Below are 22786 nucleotides of genomic sequence, written 5' to 3' on the forward strand. Positions count from 1 at the left end.
TGACCTTTGGAAGAGGAGCCAGTGCTCTTAACTGCTGAGCCATCTCTCCAGCCCCTCGCCTTGACCTTTAATGTTAATTATCTTTGTTACATGCATTTTTTTGAGATGGTCTTTGTAGCCCATGCTAGGGATGGATTTCGACCCCTGATCCTCCTGGCTTTACTTTCCAAGTGCCTGAGTGCCAGGAGGGTGTCAGGAGGCTAATGACCATCTGGGAAATCTTTCCTTACCATTAGAAATCCCTGTTTTCCCAGCTCTTGGAGGTGAGAGGTGAGGGCCTGGAGACCTTTGGGGCTCACGGAAAGATACTTGAAACATCTTTGGAGGGACAACTTCTACCGAGCCCCACAAATGGTCTGGGGTTAGTGCAATACCTGTTAGCCCAGAACTAGCAAGATGGAGGCAAGAGGCTCTGGAGTTCTAAGTCATCTTCAGCTACAGAGCAAGTTGAAGGCTAGCCTGGGCTATGTGAGACTCTTTTAAAAAACAAACACAGTTAAACAAAAATTGGAAGTCTTTCTGCTAAGGACCTTTAAAACCAACGTCCTTCACTCGGCCTCTGATGCCTTACTTGTTCCAGTCCAGGTGCCTCCTCCTGCCTTCCCCTCTAAGCCTTCTTTATACCTCATGTGTCCTTGGCTTCCTCAGCCGGAAGTGCCTCTGTCCCAGCCCCCACGTGGCCACTGGTCACTTCTGACCTCATGACTTGTGGATGTACCTGGAATTGTCCTCTATGTTCATTATTTTCTTCTCCACTGTTTTCTAGGTCAGGATTTGCTTTCCCAGAGATGGCAAATGCTGGAGGGGAGGGTGTGCCTCACAAGCAGTTGGGCCCCCTAACTCTGGTTTCTCTATCCACTAGTTATTGCACAGATGCCCAGCGCGCGCCAAGTGTCCGCCAAGAATGGTTAGAACAGAGCAGGCCGCCGGGGTGGAGGGGGCAGGGAGGCCCTGCACGCCTGGACAGCTTGCTGACCGGCAGGGTGGGGGTGGGGAAACCAGGCAGGAAAAGAAGCCCTGCGGATGGGTAGCATGAGAGACCATCTGTAGTGTTCTGTTACTCAATGAGCTCAGACCTGACATGGGGTGCAGGGTATCTGGTGGGGAGGCACCCCTCAAGTTCCCCTAGGGGATATGAATATAGATTCAGGGTTGCTTAGATTAAGAGGTCAAAGTTTGTCCAGCTCAGAAGGAATAGACATGTAGTGTGGTCAGAAGTCTCGGGGTGGTGGTGGTGTCCCTTTCTCCTCTCCCAGGAATGCTATGAGGTTTACATGGTGGGGGAACTGGGCCTTCTTGGTAAAGTGAGCATAGCCGGCAGGGAAAGTCCATGGCCCGTTGGGCGGAGCCGGGGGTGGGGTAGATCCTTAGTCATGCGGACGCCCCACTTGCTTTCTCGCTTCCCGCCACAGCGCCAGCCAATCAGGAATCAAGAGCCCTCCCCACCCAATTGGGGTGGAAGTCTCCCGCAGCAGCCTGTGCACACTAATAAAAACGCCCTGAGTTTTCGCGGGAAAAAAAGTCCTAGCAGCTGGAAGGAACCCGCGCTCTAGTGCTCACTTGGGTCTTCAGCCACTCACGCGGCTCCCTTCTGGGTCACCCAGCCGCAGAGCCCTAGCCTAGAACCAGGCGTTCCAAGGGAGAGGAGAGTGCGGATCGCCGCCGTGAGAGAGGTGAGTGGAAGAGCGCGTTCTATGCACACAGTGGCACGCGGGGCACCACGCAAAACTGAAAGGAACCCTTCTCACACAAGGCTGCGGGGGCTTGCTTCAGGGGATCCGATGGGTGTCTTCTACGCTTAGCCCTCTTACTGGTCAGGCGCACTACGTTGACGGCCCGGGTCGTGGGGGGGAGCTTTGCAAAACTTTCCCGCGCGTGGGGTGAGATCTGCAGAGGGCCATTGCCCACGCGTGGGTTCCACACCTCTTGTAAGAGGAATCCGAGTTGTGTCCTCCACGCTGAGCCTCCCTCTCCGGCCCTGTGCACACGGTTAGACCCGAAAACTTGGCATAAGTTTCCCGCGCGTGGCTCGGGGCATTGCACAGCCACTGCGCATGCGTGCTTCTGCATCCGTTGAGGGGCAACTTGAGAGGAATCCTCCACGCTGCACCTGGTTTTTCACTCTCCTGGGTGCCGCTAAAGTTCGCGGGAAACGCGTGGGGTCCGGCGGGGAAGTGCACGCGGCTCCACGCCTAAGAGCGGACACTCCCCGAGATTCAATTGTCGCGCCCGAGTCGGGTTTCGCGCGCCCAGGCGTCTCCGAGGTCATCTAGGCCAATCGCATGCGAGGAGGGCGGGGCACGTAGCCCGGGAGGAGCCAATCAGCAGCGAGCTCTCCGGGAAGGGCGGAACTTAAACGGCGGGGCTCCAGGGGTCTGGCCTGGGCGGCGGCGGCGGATGTGGGCGTGGGCTCTGTGCCTCCCGGGTCTTTAAAGCGCCTTTCCGGGAGGCCAGGGTCTGTGTCCCGAGGGGAAGTTAGGGCAGCCAGCTGTGGGTGGGGTTCAGGTGAGTTTGTGGCCACAAGCGCGCGCTAACGGGTGGCCCGGCCCGGACTGCCGGTTGCCATGGCCACGGCGGGGGGGTGTCTTGCTCTAAGTACGCGCGCGGGAGGCACGGGTCTGGAACTTTGGGGGAGTCCTGAGTGGTGTGTGTGTGTGTGTGTGTGTGTGTGCGTGCGCGGGGGCCCCTGCCTTCTGTGACCGAGTTCTCCCTCCTGGGACTTGAGAGGTTCCAGTCCGCTTCGGAGTTGGCGAGTTCCAGTTACTGGGACTTAAGACTACGTGGAATGAATGAATGAATGAATGAATGAATGAATGAATGAGTAGCTGCTGGCACTTTTCAGCCCGACCAGGGTCTTTATCCCGCCATGGACATTTTTTCCCTCTTCCCTCATTGGAAGCGTGGTGGATGGATGTTCTTGGATCACCCAGAGTGTTTTGGCAATTCACATTCAAGTGTCCCCACTCGCCGGTTATTAAAACTTTTAAGTGCCTAATTTATGCCACCTGGTCCTCCCAGGGTGGGGTCTTGCCCTATGTAGGAGGCCAGGACTACAGGAGATTGATCGTGGGAGTTGCTTCCTTTGCTCAATCCGATGTAACGGGGCGAGGGTACTCTACTTCCCCTCCTCCTTCCTGGCAGGCCCCACTGACTGGAGGGGGGGGTCTCCCTCTGTCTCCCTCTCTCTCTCTCTCCAGTACATCGGCATCATGTGGATCCAGGTTCGAACTATGGATGGGAAGGAGACCCACACCGTGAACTCTCTGTCCAGGTTGACCAAGGTGCAGGAGCTGAGGAAAAAGATTGAGGAAGTGTTTCACGTGGAACCCCAACTACAGAGACTCTTTTATAGGGGCAAACAGGTAAGGGGGCCACTGGCGCCTTTCCATTCATCCACCCTCTGAGCTTTGTTCCAAGCACCCTGCTTCTCAAAGCCACCAAGCAATAGGCCCGCGCCCCCCCTCAAGTCGCCAGTCAGTTCCCGCCCCCCTCCTGGAAGGAGATGCCTCAGCTGCTGGGGAGGAGGAGGGGGCGAACAAAGGCAGGCCTCCTCAGCAGCTGGCCAGCTGGCCTCGTGCTTTGAAGCCTGGTACTCTTTATTATCTTTTAAACTCTCTCCTAAACGTTATCTTTCTTGAGATAGTTTGAAGTGGCCATAGAGGGCCCCAAGGTAGTTTCTGCTTGGAATGTGTTTAACAGTCTTCACGTGTCGGCAGTAAGAGGGGACCAGGTTTTACTTTTGAGATCCACCCTGATTGCCTGCAGCTTGTTTCCATAAGACAGCAACACACACACCCCTCCCCCGAGGATCCATTTGATTAGTCTAGGCTTGTGGGGAAAATGGGGCCAGTGGCCCTTCTTGGTGCCTAAACCCGTGTTACACCTCTCCAGTCATCTTTGCAGCCCAGTTGCCCGCACTTGGGGCATCTTATCCTTGTCCTCTAGCTGGGCTATCTTTTATTGGTGTCTAGAGGTACTGAGAGTTGCCTGTGCTAGCATTGGGGTCTCGGGTGGGGCAAGCGCCTGTGAGGCCCATTTGGCGCTGAGTGCACTGCTGCCAGCAGAGAAGGGGCCAAAGTCGATTTGCCAGGTTTTTGTGGCCTGTACTCACCTTTATGGTTGGGCAGGGCACTGCTGCCCTCTGGTGTCCAGGTCCAAGGGTTTGGTTTTGGACCCCCTCCCTGGCCCCAGGAGGGGCTGGCTGTGACTGCCCGCTCTCCTGGATGGGAGTGGGGGTATTGTTTAGCTGGGTGGTGTGTTGACGCCGTGTTCAATTGCCCGCTGTGGAGACTCATTTCCTTTCATACCCAGTGTGTTTCCTGGGAACTGTGTGTAGTGGGTCAAGTTCACAGAACATGGAAGAGGTATAAGTGACCATACCCACTGCAGAGACTCAGTCTTTAACTCCTGGTTTTTAACTGGCTGCCTATGTCTTCTATCAGGTCACTGGACTCACTTTCTTCTGGGACCATCAAAGGTGGGAATGCTTGTCCAGGTTCTCCCTAAACAGTGGTGGTGTTTTATTGAGAGACAGGGTTTCAGGTAGCCTAGGCTGGCCTTGAACTTAGATCTGCCTGCCTCTCTGCCTAAAGGAATGAGCAGTGTGCCCAGCCTCACTGTTAACAGTTTAACCTGTAGCAAACCTGCAGCACATGTTACTACCTGGTCCCTTTCCCTACCTCTCTCCATACTGTAGCACTGTTGGCTTTGTCAAGGGTTGGGGCCTGGCTTCTGGTCTCTTCCCCAGCTGCTGGGGCTACTAGGACACAGCAGGTCGGTCATGGGGAGGGAGCAAGGGGCTGGAAGGTAGGGGACAAGCAGAGAGCTAGGGGAAGCCTGCTTCTGTGGTGGTTGATAGGAACAGAAACCCATGCAAGTAGTCCATTCTTCAGAAAGTTTTAGATGGTTCATGACTCGTTGGCTTTCTCCTTTGCTCTTGTGGCCCAGATGCCTCCATCCACTGAGAACTGAAAGGAGCTAGCTGGTGTCTGGATTTGATGTGCTGGCCCCTCCTTGCCTGTGAGCAGGGTGTCGGGTGTGTGGGAGGGGGCTCTGAGCAGCATCCCTGCTAGGGCAGATGTGAGATGTGTCTGGTAGACCCATGTTATCTTGAGACTGCCTGTGAAAAGAGCTGTAGTCTTGAGTGTGCTCAGTATGTTCAGGCTTTAATGTTGTTAAGTTCCTTGCCTCCCTGGTCATGGGCAGCTTAACCTTTCGTGTCCCAAATGACAAGCATGGCTGACTGGTGGCTGCTGCACATGGTGATGTGTTATGAGTTGAGCAGGACCTGGCTTGATGGCGTCACCAGATTATCAACCCAGGGTCCCCCCAGGGAGATGTACACTCAGGGTGTTCTGTTTCTATGTCAGGATTCCCCGTTGTTAAGACAGTCTCTAGAAATCACCCAGGAGCCCCTTGGAATACTTCCCTTTCAACTTTTCCTTAGCTGGTCTCATTGATGATTGCATGAGCCATGCTGACAGTGTTGGTTAAATGCTTGAGTACCCTGGAAATACCCTGGAAAAACCATACCTTTAGTTCCAGCACTGGGTCTGTCTCCTCTACCTGTAGAGTTCAGGGTTAGCTGGGCTACAGGTAACTTGGTTGCTCTCCTCCCTCCCTACCCCAATGTGTCAGGAACAAAGTGGTTGGACCAAGGCCTGCCTATCAGGCTGTTCTGGAGGCTGAGACTGGGTTTCAGGTTCAAGGCCAGTCTTGTCTGAAAATGTTAGTTGTTGATTTTTTTTTTTTTTTAAACTTCCTTGTTACTGTGTGTGCGTGCACCTCCGTGTGTATGGGGGTCAGAGGACAGTGTTGAAAGTTGGTGCTTCCTTCCACTGTGGACTCACAGGGCAAGAGCTCTTACCGGCTGAGCCATCTCACCAGCTTTTACTTATCTAGATAAAGGTCCCGTGTAGCCCAAGTTGTAGTCATTCTCTGTGTAGCCAAGGATAACCCTGAGCTTGTTTCTCCTTGAGATGGAATGACAGGTTTGTGTAGTGCTGGGGATGGAGCCCAGGGTCTTCTGCACATTAGTGTGTGCACAGCCCCTGCCCTGGGGTTTTTAGTCTCAGTCTTAGAAGTTAGCCAGGAGTTGAGACTGAGTCCTGGATTTACCTGTTGCTGGACTCAGTTATTGTTGAGGTCATTGAGTGGGAGTTGAGCATTTAGGCTCTTAGACTGTCTGTCCTCTTGTGATAGATGGTCCCAGGGGTGACCAGAGCCTGGGCTCACATGGTTTCCTGAATTTCCTAACCAGCCATTTGGTAAGTGGGATGTAGGTGGGGGGTACTACACCCACCCCTAGTCCTAGTCACATGCCATTGCAGGCTTCCACCTGCCTTCCCGGGGGCCCTTCCGGGGGTAGTTCCAGAAGCAGCAGCCAGAAGCCGTCCAACCGGCCTTGTGAGTTAGGAGCTCTAGTTAGAACTGCTGGCTGAGTCTGCCCAGAGCCTGTTCCAGCCACATCCTGCTCTGCGTGTTGAGTGGGGGCTGCCCTTAGCATCCCAGGCCGTGGCCATGGTTGGGACAGCTTGGTGGGCTCCTTGGGGACAGGGAGGCTTTTGTGGTTTGATTGCCTACCCTTCTGGCCCTACCTCCTAGTGGTGCCAGCACTGACCACCAGTCCTTGGGCTCAGTAACTACCACAATTTGCTTTGTATTTGAGAACTTTGGGCATATGTGTGTGTCTGTCATATGCATAGGCATTGTATGTTTATGGCTGTCAGATGTCCTTTGTTGCTTTCTTAGCTGTGCTCCTGTTTATGACTGAGTGATGTTTCACTGTGTGGATGGCACACAACAGTGTTTGTTCATCTGCAGAAAGACTTGGTTTTACTGTGGTCACTGCCTCATGTTGTTTTCTCTCTGCCCCCTTCCATCTTGGGATCCCCAAGTCTGGCCTATGGTGCAGAGTCTCTGTGTTGGGTGACAGATGTTGTGGAGTGTTGTGGGTCCTGACCTCCAATGTAAGCGTGCATCAGAGCTGTCACGGACTGCTGACATCTTTGTCTCCCAAGCTGTTCCCACATGCAGAGTTCCTGAAGAAAGACCCAGTCTCATTCCTGAAGAGTCTTGTTCCCTTAGACGGGTTGCCATTCCCCCCTTCCCCCAGTCCTATTTCCACCCCAGGACTCTTCTTCCTGAAGTCCCAGTCTCCCACATTGGTCCTCAGGCTTGGTCAGGTCTGTTCTTGGTTACCATAGGTTATATGGGCCTGCAAGCCTTTCTTTCATATGCCCTCCCAATTAGTTTCCAGGGGTGGGGGCATCATTCACTGTAACCCTAAAACCTCTGTGGGTACTGATAGTGCTCGACGCATGGCTTCTCAAGAGCAGCTGTGAGTGCCCAGGCCTGGAACAGAGCTTTGTCTGGCCTCTGTATTCCCATCTACCCCTTCCCCATGCTAGGCCTTTGAGGAAGACGGTCTGTTATGGATTTTCCCACAGATGGAGGATGGCCACACACTCTTCGATTATGATGTGCGCCTCAATGACACAATCCAGCTGCTCGTGCGCCAGAGTCTGGCACTGCCTCTCAGTACAAAAGAACGGGACTCGGAGCTCTCAGACTCTGACTCTGGCTATGGTGTGGGTCACAGTGAATCAGACAAGTCGTCCACGCATGGTGAAGGGGCAGCTGAAGCGGATGACAAGACTGTGTGGGAGGACACGGACCTGGGGCTGTACAAGGTGAGGGTCCCTGTGGCTGTGTGCAGGTGTGACGGTGGCATTCTGGGTTTGCTCCCAACCCAGATTTATCCTTTGCCAGCCTTGGCAGTGCCTGCCCATCTCTGTACTGACAACTGCACAGGGTCTCTTGGGACTGACTCCTTGGTGACGGCACTACCTGCAGGTGTTCCCTCTACAGTTGAAACTTCTGTATTTTTGTCAAACTGGAGGTTGAGCCTCCCTGAGAATCCTAGCAGATGTGGTTGAAGCTGAAGAGTGAGTGCCCCATGAGAGAGAGCCATGTCTGCCCTCTGTGACCACATCACTTATTTTTTTTTAAAGATTTATTTATTGTTATACATAAGTACACTGTAGCTGTCTTCAAACACTCCAGAAGAGGGCGTCAGATCCCATTATAGTTGGTTGTGAGCCACCATGTGGTTGGGAATTGAACTCAGGACCTCTGGAAGAGCAGCCAGTGTTCTTAACCTCCAAGCCATCTCTCTAGCCCCCCTTTTTTGTTTTTTGTTTATTTTTTTGAGACAGGGTTTCTCTGTGTAGTCCTGGCTACTCTGGAACTCACTCTGTAGACCAGGCTGGCCTCGAACTCGGAAATCTGCCTGCCTCTGCCTCTGTGCCAGCACTGCTCAGCTGACCACATCACTCTTGATCTGTGCCCTGCATCTGCTTTGTGGCAGTATAGATTCTCACCCAAGGATCTAGGGTTACGTGGGAGGTTCCACTCTGGAGTGTATGGAGGCCTGGGATGTGGCTCAGCAACTGGACCTAGTGTCACATGTGGTCACTACTTATTTGCTGTCAGTAAACCTCTATGGAGATAGTCACAGCCATCAGAGCAGAGGTCTCTTGCAGATGGTGTTTGTTGAGCTGTTTGTACAGAATAGTCCAGTCTCATCCAGTGTCCATAGTGCTGAGCTTTGCTGCCAGGTAGGACATGGTGGCTCACACCTAACATCCCCTTACCTCTGGAGGCTGAGGCAGCATGCTTGAGTGTGTAAGGCCAACCTGGGCTACAGAGTAAAACTTGGAGGCATAGCTGGGCACAGGCCCTGGGTCTGCTCTGCTGCTGGGTCTCCTGAGCCGCCTCTTCCCGTAGGTCAATGAGTATGTGGACGTGCGTGACAATATCTTCGGTGCATGGTTTGAGGCCCAGGTGGTCCAGGTACAGAAGAGAGCCCTATCTGAGGACGAGCCCTGTAGCTCCAGTGCCGTTAAGACCTCGGAGGATGACATCATGTACCATGTCAAGTATGATGAGTGAGTGCCATCAGTCCTGCCCTGTCCTCCCCAAGTGACTGCTGCTGGGGATATGGGAGGCTGCCCTTGTCCCATCCTCATTGCCCTGTTTAGACAAAGGGCCCTTCCTTCTTCCCTGGGCTTCCTAGTGCTAGGAGCCCAGCCATGTGCTGCCCTGCCTTGATCTGATCCTGTTCAGTCTGTGTGTGTGAAGCTCGCTCTCTCTCTCTCTCTCTCTCTCTCTCTCTCTTTTTTTTTTTTTTTTGGTTTTTTTCGAGACAGGGTTTCTCTGTCTAGCCCTGGCTGGCCTCGAACTCAGAAATCCGCCTGCCTCTGCCTCCCAAGTGCTGGGATTAAAGGTGTGCGCCACCACCGCCCGGCTATGTGTGTGAAGCTCTCTTGAGTGTCCTCGGTCCCAACCTTCACAGAGTTCCCATAGGTGCAGAAGGCCCCTGCCCTTATGGCTTTGCTGGACTCTGCTTCCCTCTTCTGGTCATATGCTGGGGTTTTGGCCTCAGCTCTTTACTGTCCATGGCCTAGATGGCCTGGATGGCTCACCTGCCTGCCTATGATGGTTCCCTCCATATAGTAGGTGGTACAGATCCCAGTAGCATAAATTGACATCTAGTTAGAGATTTCCATGTTCCAGCTCTGGGATCACATGTGGCCCCCTGCTTATTGTTGTCAATAAAGCTTTATATAGAGTCATTTTGTGTGGAAGTGCTTGGCAGAGGGTGCTTGCTGAGCAGAGTTCTGTGATGGACCTGAAGTGAGTGAGTACTCTGGAGTAGTCAACTCTGCTCTCTGCCTCCACACATGGATGTGGAGAAACAGTTCACTTTGAACAATTTCCTAAAGTCTGGTTCCCCAGGCCAACTGTTCTAGGCTGCCCTGACTTTGTGTTTGTGGGCATATGGCCACCTCACCATAGTGTTTGCTATTGTCTGTGCTACTTTGTCACTTCTCTCATGTGAAAAAAAAAAAAAAAAGCTTTCCTTACTCCCATTGGGTGCACTGAGCTGCCAAAGCCTTCCTTTCAAGTTGCTGTCTCCCTTGTGCTGGGATGGGGAGAGGGTCACTTTGGGAAGCTACATTTGTCTACGTTCCACATACCTGGACCATGAGCATAGACACTGTGGTCCCCCAGAACATGGCTCCCCATGCTATCACATTTCTGTCCCTATGAAGGGACTGCATGTGTTAGCCTGGTAGGTCTGAGGTTGGACCTTTGCTTGCAGCTATCCAGAGCATGGAGTGGACATTGTCAAAGCCAAGAATGTCCGTGCTCGTGCTCGCACTGTGATACCATGGGAGAACCTGGAGGTGGGTCAGGTGGTCATGGCCAACTATAACGTGGACTACCCCAGGAAACGCGGCTTCTGGTATGATGTTGAGATCTGTAGGAAGCGCCAAACCAGGACGGCACGTGAGCTATACGGCAACATCAGGCTCTTGTGAGTGACCTGCTTGGACAGGAACCCTGATAGCCTCTCTCATCCTCCCACTGAGCCCTCTTTGGCCTAGTCTCGCTTCAAGGCCTCCAGATTTGGCTTTCTGGATGCTTCTGTTTGTTCATGTTGTCCCCATGCTGTGGGAAGGTGTGGGCTTGAGTGGTTCTGGAGGCCTGCCAGCCTACACTTAGCAGCAGGCCAAGGGCAATTGCCTCCTTTGGAGGGTACCATTCCTTGCTGTCTTACCCAGGGTGTCTTCAAACACCTGCCTCAGTGGGTGGTAAGGGTACTTGCTGTGCAAATACTAGGACCAGAGTTCAAATCCCCAATACCCACATAAAAGCCACTTGCAGAAGCTTGCACTGCTAGGGACATGGGAGGCAGGGGCAGAATTCCTGGATGTCCAGGGGCAGCTAGCTTGCCAGATGTAGGCAGAAATTGAGGCTAGACAGCTGAAGGGTGCCCTAACCTGTCTGTAGCACAGGCCTGCCCAGATGATTTAATCCACACATGTAGAAACCAAAGGGGAGAATCAACCTGGGTGAAGAAGCCCAGGCTCAGCCCCATAGTGTGCTAAGGTTTTGGGATGTTCTGTAGGAATGACTCTCAGCTCAACAACTGTCGGATCATGTTTGTGGATGAAGTCTTGATGATTGAGCTCCCTAAAGAGAGGAGGCCTTTGATCGCTAGCCCCTCGCAACGTGAGTCTTGGTCGGGCCCTGAGTGTGCCTGGGTGGGGGTGGCAATCCCAGGTGGCATGGTGGCCTGTTGCAGCCCCTCCTGCCCTCCGGAACACAGGGAAGAGCGGCCCATCCTGCCGGTTCTGCAAGGATGATGAAAACAAACCATGTCGAAAGTGTGCCTGCCATGTGTGTGGTGGGCGCGAGGCTCCTGAGAAACAGCTGTTGTGTGATGAGTGTGACATGGCCTTCCACCTGTACTGCCTGAAGCCACCGCTCACCTCTGTCCCCCCTGAGCCGGAGTGGTGAGTGGCATACCTCTGGGGTTACCTAGCAGGTCTAGAAGGGAATGGAAGACAGGCTGGGAGGTAGCTCAGCCTTGATGCACAATTCTGCTGTCCTGAGTTCAAATCCCAGAGCTGGGCTGTTAACATGCCCCTGTGAGCCCAGTGCTGGGGGAGCAATGATAGGAGTTTGGCTAGGACCTTCTGACTGCCAGCTTGGCTGTAGGCTCAGTGAGAGGAAGCTGTATCAGAGTTAAGGGAGTTTGGCTCGTGTCCCTCAGGTCTGCCACTGTGTGCCCCACTCCACTGTGCAGCTGTGCACTTGGGGAGCTTTGTGGTTCCCTTCTGCACAAGGGGGCTGCTTTTGAGCTGTCTGACCCTATGCAGACGGGAAACCTGAGACTCTGCCAGAGAAGGAAGGGTATTGTCACATGACGCATGCTCTTTCTTTCCCTTACAGAACATTGGGATTTGCTCTTTTTTTTTTTTTGAGACAGGGTTTGTCTGTCCTGGAACTCACTTTGTAGACCAGGCTGGCCTCGAACTCAGAAATCCACCTGCCTCTGCCTCCCGAGTGCTGGGATTAAAGGTGTGCGCCACCACGCCCGGCTCGGATTTGCTCTCTTTTTTAAAGACAGGATTTCTCTGTGTAGCCCCGGCTGTCCTGGAACTCACTGGCCTTGAACTCACGAGACCTGTCAGCCTCCCCAGTGCTGAGACTAAAGGCGTATGCCACCACTGCCCAACCTTTTTAGTTTGACTTTTAAAATTTTTGTTTAATTTTTATTTCACGTGCATTGGTATTTTGCCTGTACGAGGGGGTCAGATCCTCTGGAACTTTTGAGCTGCCATATGGGTGCTGGGAATTGAGTCCCAGTCCTCTGGAATAACAGCCAGTGCTCTTAACTGCTAAGCCATCTCTCCAGCCTTAAAATTTGTTTTTATTTTTAAATTATACTTAACATGTGTGCAAGCGAAGTAGCAGGGTACTCACGGAGGTCAGAGATGTCACATCACCTGGAGCTAGAGTAACAGGTGACTGTGATGCCAATGATGCATGTGCTGGGACCGAACCCCAGGCCTCTGCAGAAGCAGCTGATGTTGGCGAGCACTGCTCCAGCTCTGTTCTTGTCTTTGTGTGGGGGTTTCTTTTTGGGACAGGGTCTGATTTTATATTCCAGGACTTCTGAGCTGGAACACCTCTACCTCTGACTTGCTGGAAATAGAGGCATGAGCGACTCTACTTGGCTTTGAAGTTTTTATTTCTTATGAAGTAAAGGGAGGTGTAGGAGGTGGGGCTTTAGCTCCTTCCATCCCACTCAGGACAGGGTTTCTCTACGTAGCCCTTGCTGTCCTGGAACTCACTCTGTAGACCAGGCTGACCTTGAATTTAGAGATCTACCTGCCTCTGCCAGCTGAGTGCTGGCATAAAAGACATACACCACCATGGGTCTCTGGGGTTCTTAAAAAACCTTTTTTTTTTGTTTTTGGTTTTTTTGTTTATCTTTGTTTTGTTTTGTGTTTGGGTGTGTGGACAGCTTTGATAGTTACTTCTGTACCATGTAGGTCCTGGGGATTGAACTCCAATCCTCAAGCTTGGTGGCAACCTGCTGAGCCCTCTCACTACTAGCCTACTAGCCTTCTGCAGACAGGGCTTTTAGTGGAAAGCTAAGAAAACTCATGTCCTATAGACATTCTATAACGGTAGGGACAGTCCAGGTTGGAGTTTAACCATGTGCCTCTGAGTGCACGTGGCTGCACATGGCTAGAGCACATCATAGCTGCGCAGGAACCCACACTTGGGATTGGACTAAGTAAGCTCTCGTGACCTTGGTTCTGAACGGCCGTGTGGGCTGTGTGGCTTCTCTCTTTGGCCTGTGTGTAGTGTCTGCGGGAAGGACATTATCCACCTTGCACTTTGGGCTCCAGGCCACATGCAGTTGACATTCTTGTCTTCCTAGGTACTGCCCCAGCTGCCGCACTGACTCAAGTGAGGTGGTACAAGCAGGGGAGAAGCTGAAGGAGAGCAAGAAGAAGGCAAAGATGGCATCAGCCACTTCCTCCTCCCGGCGGGACTGGGGCAAGGTGAGACACACATCCCTTCTTGTCCCTGTCCCTGTTCCTGTTCCCCACTTCCCATTTCTCACATAGCCCTTTCCACATGGCAGGGCATGGCATGTGTGGGCCGCACCACAGAGTGTACCATTGTGCCCGCCAACCACTTCGGGCCCATCCCTGGTGTCCCTGTGGGCACCATGTGGCGCTTCAGAGTCCAGGTATGCTGATCCTCAGGGCTCCAGACATTTCTCTATTGAGTGTGTGTCTTAGGTGTGGCTGGGGCAGGAAACGATTGCTGAGTGGGGTTCAGGGAGTTCAGGTGGGTACCTGCTTAGGTGCATGACCCTAGACCCTTGTCACAGCTAGCTCCTTTATGGTGGCTATACTCAGCCATTGTGCCAGTGTGCTCTTGTTAGGGACTCATCCTGGGGTGTGTCGAGGGTTACAGTCCCCAGGAAATGGAGTGGGTATCTTGTTGATGTTCACAGGTCAGTGAGTCCGGTGTGCATCGGCCTCATGTGGCAGGCATCCATGGCCGGAGCAACGACGGTGCCTACTCATTGGTCCTGGCTGGTGGCTATGAGGATGATGTGGTGAGCACTGCGCCTCTCATGTTACCCACCATGACTGATGGATGGATCAGGAGTCCAGGCTGGCTTTGGGTAGCCTGTCAGGATTCTTTTCTGTATCATTCTACCCAGTCTCCACACTGGTACCCACCCTCAGCGCTGGCCAGAGGTGCAAGGTCACTCTCTCAATCTGTTTCAGTCACTCTTGTCAGATCTAATAGTGTCCCCAGACAACAAGAACAGAGACACTTGTGGTTCATTTCTGCCAGAGAAAGAGATGCCACGAGGTATAACCTAAAGCACAAAAATAAGTCTTGATTTTATAAGGAAAATTGCTCTGAGGATGCCACAGCTAAGTATGGTAGGGTGGGATGGCAGGAGCTGGCCTGGCGTCATGGTCAGGGCCGCCGTGTGGGGGTGTGATGGCTGCTTAATTAGAAGGGAAGATGGGAAGTCACAGGGTGGAGCAGGCATTCTGCGCCCATGGTTGGGGTGGTTCAACCCTCCCTGCTCAGCAAAGGAGGCATCCCAAGTTCAGTAGCAAGACATGTCAGGTGCCACTGTCTCTACATCCACCTCTAGAACCTCGTGTTTTCCCTATGCTGAGGCTCTGTCTCATCAGGCACTCCTGACACACACTGTCCTCGCTCTTTGTGGGTCTGACAACTGGGAACTCCAGGGCATGGGGCCCCGTGCTGTGTTTCTGAGTCTGGCTCATGTCACTGAGCATATGCCTTCCAGTCCCCTCCAAGTTAGAACAGTACTCTGCCTTTTCGAAGAGTGGCACTTGTTAAGGGGACACAGGGTAGCTGCATGGCTCCTCTGGGCGTCCATATTCCACTGCTCCCTCAGTCTCACTGCCTCCTTAGGGCTCACACTCTCTTTTTTTGTTTTGTTTTTTTTTTTTTTGTTTTTTTGTTTTTCGAGACAGGGTTTCTCTGTGTAGCCCTGGCTGTCCTGGAACTCACTCTGTAGACCAGGCTGGCCTCGAACTCAGAAATCCGCCTACCTCTGCTTCCCGAGTGCTGGGATTAAAGGCGTGCACCACCACGCCCGGCGGGGTTCACACTCTTGTCCTCACCTAATGTGTCAAGGCTTACTCACCCTTATGCTGCGAGCTCATACAGCCATTCTTCTCCATTGCAGGACAATGGCAATTACTTCACATACACAGGGAGTGGTGGCCGAGACCTCTCTGGCAACAAGCGTACAGCAGGCCAGTCCTCTGACCAGAAGCTCACTAATAACAATAGGTCTGTGGAAAGCATGGTCCCTGTGCCATGGGTGTGACTGCTCTTGTGTGGCAGAGGGTGAGGGGACATAGGTTCCTATTAACTCTTGCCCAGAGATCTAAGTTTGAGTTTTGAGACAGTCTCACTGTGCCTATCAGGCTGGCTTGGACTTCAGAGATCCTGTATGGGTGTTTTGTCAAGATGTCTGAATACCACTTGTGTCTAGTATCAGGCCCCAAGAGGGCATCAGGTCCCGTAGAGCTGTAGTTACAGATAGTTGTGAGTTCCCATGTTGGTGCTGGAAATAGAACCTGGGTCCTCTGCAAGGACAGCTGGTGCTCTAACTGCTGAGCCATCTGTCCAGCCCCAGGAATTTTCTCCAAATCCTATTTCCATAGACAGTGGTGTCTAACACTGGGAAGAGGCTACCCTGCCTAGCCTTGTGCCTGCTCTCTCCCTGGGGAGGGCATTGCCAGGAAATCCCTTCCTGGTTGGATACCATTTTTATATCTCTTTTTCCCTCATGGGTAACACTTCCATTCCGCCTGGGGGAGAGGTTCTGGACAGGGTTCCCTGTGTTCTGGTCTGCAGCAGCCAGGGTGCAGCTCTACACGTGGTTATTGTAACGCATCTTCTAGGGTAGGTCCAAAGAGGCCAGACAGTTGTGAGCTACCATGTAGGTCCTGGGAATTGAACTGGGTCCTTTGAGAGCGACCAGTGCTCTAACCACTGAGCAACCCCTTCAGCCCCTTTGGGAGGCATTTAAATCAGACAGTAGCCTCTGGCAGGCCCTGGCCTATGCTAGGGATCTTGTTTTGGTGTCCAGTTGATATCTCCATGAATCTATGTGCCTTTCTTGTGGAGGCATGTAACTTCTCATGCGTGTCCTGTCTCCCCAAAGGGCTCTGGCACTCAATTGCCACTCCCCAATCAATGAGAAAGGTGCGGAGGCTGAAGACTGGCGCCAAGGGAAGCCAGTGCGTGTGGTCCGGAACATGAAGGGCGGGAAACACAGCAAGTACGCTCCTGCAGAGGGCAACCGCTATGATGGCATCTACAAGGTGAGCGCACTGAGCACCTGCCCTTGTCTCATGTCCTCCTGCCGGTGCCCTGAGACCCCACACCACACTGCACCAGCCACACTGTCCTTTCCACAGGTGGTGAAGTACTGGCCAGAGAGAGGGAAATCTGGCTTCCTCGTGTGGCGTTATCTCCTTCGACGAGATGACACAGAGCCTGAGCCCTGGACCCGGGAGGGCAAGGACCGCACTCGACAGCTGGGGCTCACTATGCAGGTGTGTGTCTTTGAAGGCCATGAGTCAAGGGATTTCCAACCACCTCCTCTTTGGAGCTTGCTGTCCATCATGGTGGGAGCTGGGATTGAAGGTGCTTGCTCTGCTTCCAGGTCCCAGGCTCTCCAAGGTTTCTGTTGCCTCCAGAAGGCTGAGGCAGAAGGGTTGTGAGTTCAAGGCCAGCCTGGGCTACGTAGCAAGACCCTCTCGGCAAAAACGAAACTGGGCTTAGTTAGGCCTGTGGCTTTGAGCAGAGATTTCCCCTTCTTGAAACCCATGTTTTCTCTGCAGCACCCCCTATGTCAGGCAGGGTCAGGGGTTCAAGGCCAGCCTCCACAGTGAAGTTAGAGGCCAGACTAGACTATACAAGATCCCATCTTAAAGAAACTGATTATGTATGGAGAGAGTGATGGCTTAGTAGTTAAGAGCATTGGCTGCTCCTACAGAGGACCTTAGTTTGATTCCCAGCACCCCCATGGACCCACGTGGCAGCTCACAATGTCATGAGACCTGACAGCCTTTTCAGGCACTGCACACACATAGTGTAGCATGTAGTTAACACACCAATACACCGAAAATATAAATCCAAAAATGTTGAGGTCACAGGTGAATCTGGATATTGAGGTAATATATCTGATCAGCCACCCCTGTGGCCAGTGTTGCTTCTGCTCCTCTGACCTCTGACTTTTTTTTTTTTTGAGACCGGGTTTCTCGGTATAGCCCTGGCTGTCCTGGAACTCACTTTGTAGACCATGCTGGCCTCGAACTCAGAAATCCACCTGCCTCTGCTTCCCAAGTGCTGGCGTTAAAGGCGTGCACCACCACGCCCGGCCTGACCTCTGACTCTTGATGAAAGCTAATGAAAGCATCAGCAGGTAGAAGCTACCAGAACTGATAGAACACAGGTGGTGTGTGGGCAGCTAAGGGTAGCAAGTCCCCAAGACCAGAGCCACCTCACCTCTCTGCTGCCAGAACATTAGTCACACTTTCATCTTGTTGGGGACATTTAAGGGCATGCTGGCATGGCCTCAGAGTTTGTGGTCTGCACTGAATGTATAGCGGGATGTACAGAAACGTGTGGGTGCACACATGTGTGCGAGGAGGCAGGGTTGGGGGCTAGGAGAGGGTCAGTGGTAAGACTGCTGAGACTAGCCGGGCGTGGTGGCGCACGCCCTTAATCCCAGCACTCGGGAGGCAGAGGCAGGCGGATTTCTGAGTTCGAGGCCAGCCTGGTCTATAGAGTGAGTTCCAGGACAGCCGGGCTACACAGAGAATCCCTGTCTCAAAAACAAAAACAAAAACAAAAACAAACCAAAAGAAAACAACAAAGACTGCTGAGACTAGGTTTTCTTTTTGTGGTTCTTAAAGGTCTCATTCTGTCACTCGGGCTGTATCTCATATAGGTCCTCTTGCTACAGTCTCCCAGGTCACAGGTGGGGCATCTGGCTTCGTGGACCGGCAGCTAGCCTTGAGGTTGCTATGTAGCTCAGGATGACCTTTGAACTCCTAACCCTCTCTTTACCTCTAGTGAACGGTGACAGGAATGTGCTGCTAGTTCTGGCTTTACTTAGTTTTGGGTAAGACTCTTCCCACATAGTTCAGGCTGGCCTTAAGGGACTTCTGACCCTCAGGTGCTAGGGTAGGACCTCTTTGCTGCCACACTTGGCCTCCATGCTTGGGCAGTAAATCCCCTCAGGTGCCCAAGAGCTTGTTGGGTGATGGCACTGTGACTTCAGGATGGGCCGAGTCTTGATTCTGCCTCCCACTCCTCCCCGTTCAGTACCCTGAAGGCTACTTGGAGGCCTTGGCTAACAAGGAGAAGAGCAGGAAGCGCCCGGCCAAGGCCTTGGAGCAGGGACCCTCATCTTCCAAGACAGGCAAAAGCAAGCAGAAGTCCACAGGTAGGTGCCCCCATTGGGACTTGCTACTGCCCTGTACATCCCCATGTCTGACGTGCTCCCCAGCACTGCTGTACTCCTCACTGCCTTGTTCTACCTCCTCCTGACTCCCCACAGGGCCAACCCTCTCCAGCCCCCGTGCCTCTAAGAAGAGCAAGCTGGAGCCGTACACACTCTCAGAGCAGCAGGCTAACCTCATCAAAGAGGACAAGGGCAACGCCAAGCTGTGGGATGATGTGCTAACTTCACTTCAGGATGGGCCGGTGAGCCACTGGGGTCCCATTGCTCCCATGGGCAAGCTGGGTCAGGTCGCAGTCTGTCTGTCTGTCCTACTGCAGCACTCCAATGTCTCTGTACATGACCCAACACCAAAGCTGTTGGTTTTTAACATGAACTAACTTCTGTCACCCACCATTCCTCTTCCTCAGTGGCTCTGACTCCAAGGACCCCTTGGGAGTGGGACCCTGTAGCTTTGTATTTCTGTGCTGGCTCACAGCGCCGAGGCTCACCTATGCTGGAGCGGATATGAGAATACCCCCCTTTTTTGTTGGTTTTTGTCTTTATGTATGTATGTATGTATGTATGTATGTATGTATGTATGTATTTATTTACTTATTTATTTAATGTAAGTACACTGTAGCTGTCCTCAGATACTCCAGAAGAGGGCATCAGATTTCTTTACAGATAGTTGTGAGCCACCATGTGGTTGCTGGGATTTGAACTCCGGACCTTCAGAAGAGCAGTCGGCACTCTTAACCACTGAGCCATTTCGTCATCTCCTGGGTGTTTTTTTTTTTTTTTTTTTTCCAAGACAGGGTTTCTCTGTATAGCCCTGGCTGTCCTGGAACTCACTTTGTAGACCAGGCTGGCCTCGAACTCAGAAATCCGCCTGCCTCTGCCTCCTGAGCACTGGGATTAAAGGCGTGCGCCACCATGCCCTTCCAGAATATCCCTTTTCATGCTTGAGGAATATTCCTCTATACACTGCCTTCTCCAGTGGTGGTCCATCCATCCATTGGGCTCATATGGTGTCTTAGAGTTTTACTGCTGTGAACAGAGAATTCTACATCTTCAGAAGGCAGCTAGGAGAGTGTTTGGCTTCTAGGCAGCTAGGATGAGGGTCTTCAAGCCCATGCCTACACACTGACACACCTACTCCAAAAAGGCTATACTTCCTAATAGTGCCACTCCCAGGGCCAAGCATATTCAAACCACCACCCAAGGGCTGCTGCACCTATTTCCCGCTGTGCCTTTGTGGCTCTGGAAGTGTCCCTTTGCCCTTGCTGTGCTTGACTTAAAGTTTGTGTGCTTGACTTAGTGTGTCCCCAGAGTGAGAGTCCTGTATCTTGTAACTGCTATGTATGTGTGTTAATGAAGACCTGTACCTGCCTTTAGCGAGGCTGTGACATGAGACCCTGCCATGACGGCTGCTGTCCTGGGGATGCCAGTTTCTGGGGCTCATTCAGGGTCAAACTGAATAAAGCCTCTACTTGTTACAGACTGAGTCTGGATGATCAGTTCAGACTCTGTATGTGTCTCAGTGCTGAAATCAGAGGTCTGGACTTAGAGGGACTTGAAGAGGCTCAGCCCCTTCCTGCCATTTTCAGTGTCTGAAGCCTTGTCTCTGTGTCTTACACTGCAGTGTCCTCAGTCTTTGCTGAGGGTCAGATGGGTGTGGGAGACCCTTGTCTTGTGGCTGGGGCGAGAGTGATGGAAGTGGGCCCTCTCACTTGCCTTGCAGTACCAGATCTTCCTGAGCAAGGTGAAAGAGGCTTTCCAGTGCATCTGCTGCCAGGAGCTGGTGTTCCGGCCAGTCACCACCGTGTGTCAGCACAACGTCTGTAAGGTGAGGAGGCAGGGGTTACTGCGATGGGAGCATGGCTTGGAACCACCCTCTGCACTTTCGGGGTTTCTTGACAATTGCCTCAGCTGTGTCTTTTATAGAGATCCCAGACCCCAACAGCCTTTGGGATGTTGCCAGGAGCTACCAAGAGGGAGCTCTGTGTGTACGTGAGAGGACGGAGTCCTGTGGGGCTACTTTGAGCTGTCCCCTCACCCTGCCTATTTCTCACGCAGGACTGTCTGGACAGGTCCTTCCGGGCCCAGGTGTTCAGCTGCCCAGCCTGTCGCTTTGAGCTGGACCACAGCTCCCCAACCCGGGTGAACCAGCCCTTGCAGACCATTCTCAACCAGCTCTTCCCTGGCTATGGCAGCGGCCGGTGATGCTGAGACCCAGGCAGAGGGCTCATGGTTCCAACTTCATAGTGTGTTTAGCTTGAAGGTGTTGTCCTTCACGTCTGCCTGTGGCAACTCTTCTGATCTGGTCACCAGTTAACCAGGCATCTATAGGAATCCCATGTTCTGGCTACCAGTTGGACTTCTGTTTTTCATCCCTCCACCCCCTTTCTATAACAAAGCCTGCGATTTATTGTCCAAGAGAAGGAAAAAAATGTTTTTGTTTTTGTTTTTTTTTTTTTGAGATGGGTTTAGAAACCGTTGAGTTTCATACCAGGCCTCATGTCATGCTGGTAGGAGTTCTCCCCACACCAGCTGCCTAGAAACCATCTGCACCCATCTTTGAAAAGCCCAGACATGTCTTCCTGGCAGCTATCTGTGTGCTTCATTCCAGGGGTGGCCCCTGCAGCTGCCCCTCAGACCTTCATAGATGCCCTGGCCCGCGCCATTCACTGACATGATTGCAGAGGGGAGTTGGCTGTGGCCTCAGGCCAGGGGACCAGCTGGGCTGAAGCTGCATGTGCCTTGGGCTGGCCACTTCTTCACTCCCCTCACCACTGAGCATTGGATGTCTACCTTGAAAGCCTGGTTTTCAGAGAGTGCACTGACTGGGTGTCATGGAAGGCAGAGATGTGTTATCAGTTCCATCTCATTTTTAACTCAGCAACAGAATTCTGAGGGTTTCTGTATTATGGGTTTTTTTATTTTTATTTTTTAAAGCGAGATAAATGGGTTTCCTCGATGAATTTCTTTTGTAGTTACAGCCTGTACTGAGGAAGATGTTTTCCTTGGTAGGTTTTGTTTCTTTTGTAACTTTACCAAAGTGTGCAGGTGTGTCTCATGGAAACTAAACCATTTACTACAGGCAGACTGGACAGCACAGTTCTAAGGGTTGTGTTTTGTTTTGTGTGGGGTATTTTTTCCTTGTTAGATTGTTAACATATTGCAATAAAATAAAATTCTGGCCGGGCAGTGGTGGCGCACGTCTTTAATCTCAGCACTTGGGAGGCAGAGGCAGGCGGATTTCTGAGTTCGAGGCCAGCACTTAAAAGGCAGAAGCAGGTAGATCTCTTGAGTTCACGAAGCTAGCCTGGTCTACAAAGAGTTCCAGGATAGCCAGGTCTGTTAACAAGAACCTTGCCTCAAACAAAAACCACTCAAATACAGTGGGGTATGGTTATATTCTCAGCACAAAACATCCAAGGCTGACCTGGAAATCCGAGATCTGCCGGCCTCTTCCTACTGCTACAACTAAGAGCATGGGCCACCCTATCAAAGATGTCAGAAAATTTATGATTAGAAAATTTATTTCAGAAGTTTATTTTAGCAAATCATGAATGTGAGTGGGTACCTGTAAAGGCCACAGGTGTTGGATCCCCTGGGGTTGGAGCTGGAGGTGGTTGTATGCCACTTGACATAGGTGCTGGGATTTGAACTCAGGCCCTCGGGAAGAGCAGTATACAATCTTAACCATTATGCCATCTCTCCAGCTCAAGGCAAGTGTCTATGCCACTGTGTAGACAGTCCTGAGAGCAGAGCAAACTTAACAAAATCCACTCCTGCCGGGCGTGGTGGTGCACGCCTTTAATCCCAGCACTTGGGAGGCAGAGGCAGCCGGATTTCTGAATTCGAGGCCAGCCTGGTCTACAAAGTGAGCTCCAGGACAGCCAGGGCTATATACAGAGAAACCCTGTCTCGAAAAACCAAAAAAAAAAAAAAAAAAAAAAAAAAAAAAAATCCACTCCTAAATTTAAAAATCTACCTGTCCTTCACACAGGTCACCTGCTCTGGAAAATGTGGTGGCAATGACCACATGGGATTCTGTTTCTGAGCACAGAATAGTACAGACATCCTGAAGGATAGAAAACAATTGCTTCCAGGCACTGAGTGCTAACAGGACTGATAGACATTGGAGTGTGTTTGTGTGTGTGTACTTGTATGTGTGCACTTGCACAGGTAGACATGTGCCACCTGTGGAGGTCCGAAGGACAAAGGACTCTTCCTCCACCCTGTGGGTCACACAAGTCATCTGGCTAGAAGGCAAGTTTACTGAGCTGTTTCACCTGAGACAGGGTCTTATGTAGTTGCCCTGGCTGGCCTCCAGCTCAATGTAACTAAAGATGATGGTGTAGTCCAAATTCTGAGTACATGGTGACTGGC

At 52.1% G+C, this 22786-nt stretch overlaps 1 protein-coding gene across 7 annotated transcripts; it reads left to right on the plus strand.

Moving 5' to 3' along the window:
* Nucleotides 1-1448: 1448 nt before the first annotated feature.
* Nucleotides 1449-21598, plus strand: Uhrf1 (ubiquitin-like, containing PHD and RING finger domains, 1). Of its 7 annotated transcripts, none has more exons than NM_010931.3 (17): nt 1449-1673; nt 3198-3362; nt 7449-7691; nt 8788-8948; nt 10166-10381; nt 10976-11079; nt 11153-11363; nt 13304-13427; nt 13511-13618; nt 13889-13993; nt 15116-15222; nt 16103-16262; nt 16359-16496; nt 18274-18394; nt 18509-18654; nt 20133-20237; nt 20468-21598. In NM_010931.3, the coding sequence occupies exons 2-17, from the start codon at nt 3210-3212 to the stop codon at nt 20612-20614; spliced, it is 2349 nt and encodes a 782-aa protein (NP_035061.3). In that variant the 5' UTR covers nt 1449-1673; nt 3198-3209; the 3' UTR covers nt 20615-21598. The 7 variants fall into 7 exon arrangements, with proteins under 7 accessions (NP_035061.3, NP_001104549.1, XP_006523862.1 ...); NM_001111079.1 differs by having other exon boundaries at nt 11177-11363; XM_006523799.1 differs by having other exon boundaries at nt 1454-1673; nt 8788-8939.
* Nucleotides 21599-22786: the final 1188 nt, after the last annotated feature.

The sequence above is a fragment of the Mus musculus genome, chromosome 17 (genome assembly GCF_000001635.26).
Source record: "Mus musculus strain C57BL/6J chromosome 17, GRCm38.p6 C57BL/6J".
Lineage (NCBI taxonomy): Eukaryota > Metazoa > Chordata > Mammalia > Rodentia > Muridae > Mus > Mus musculus.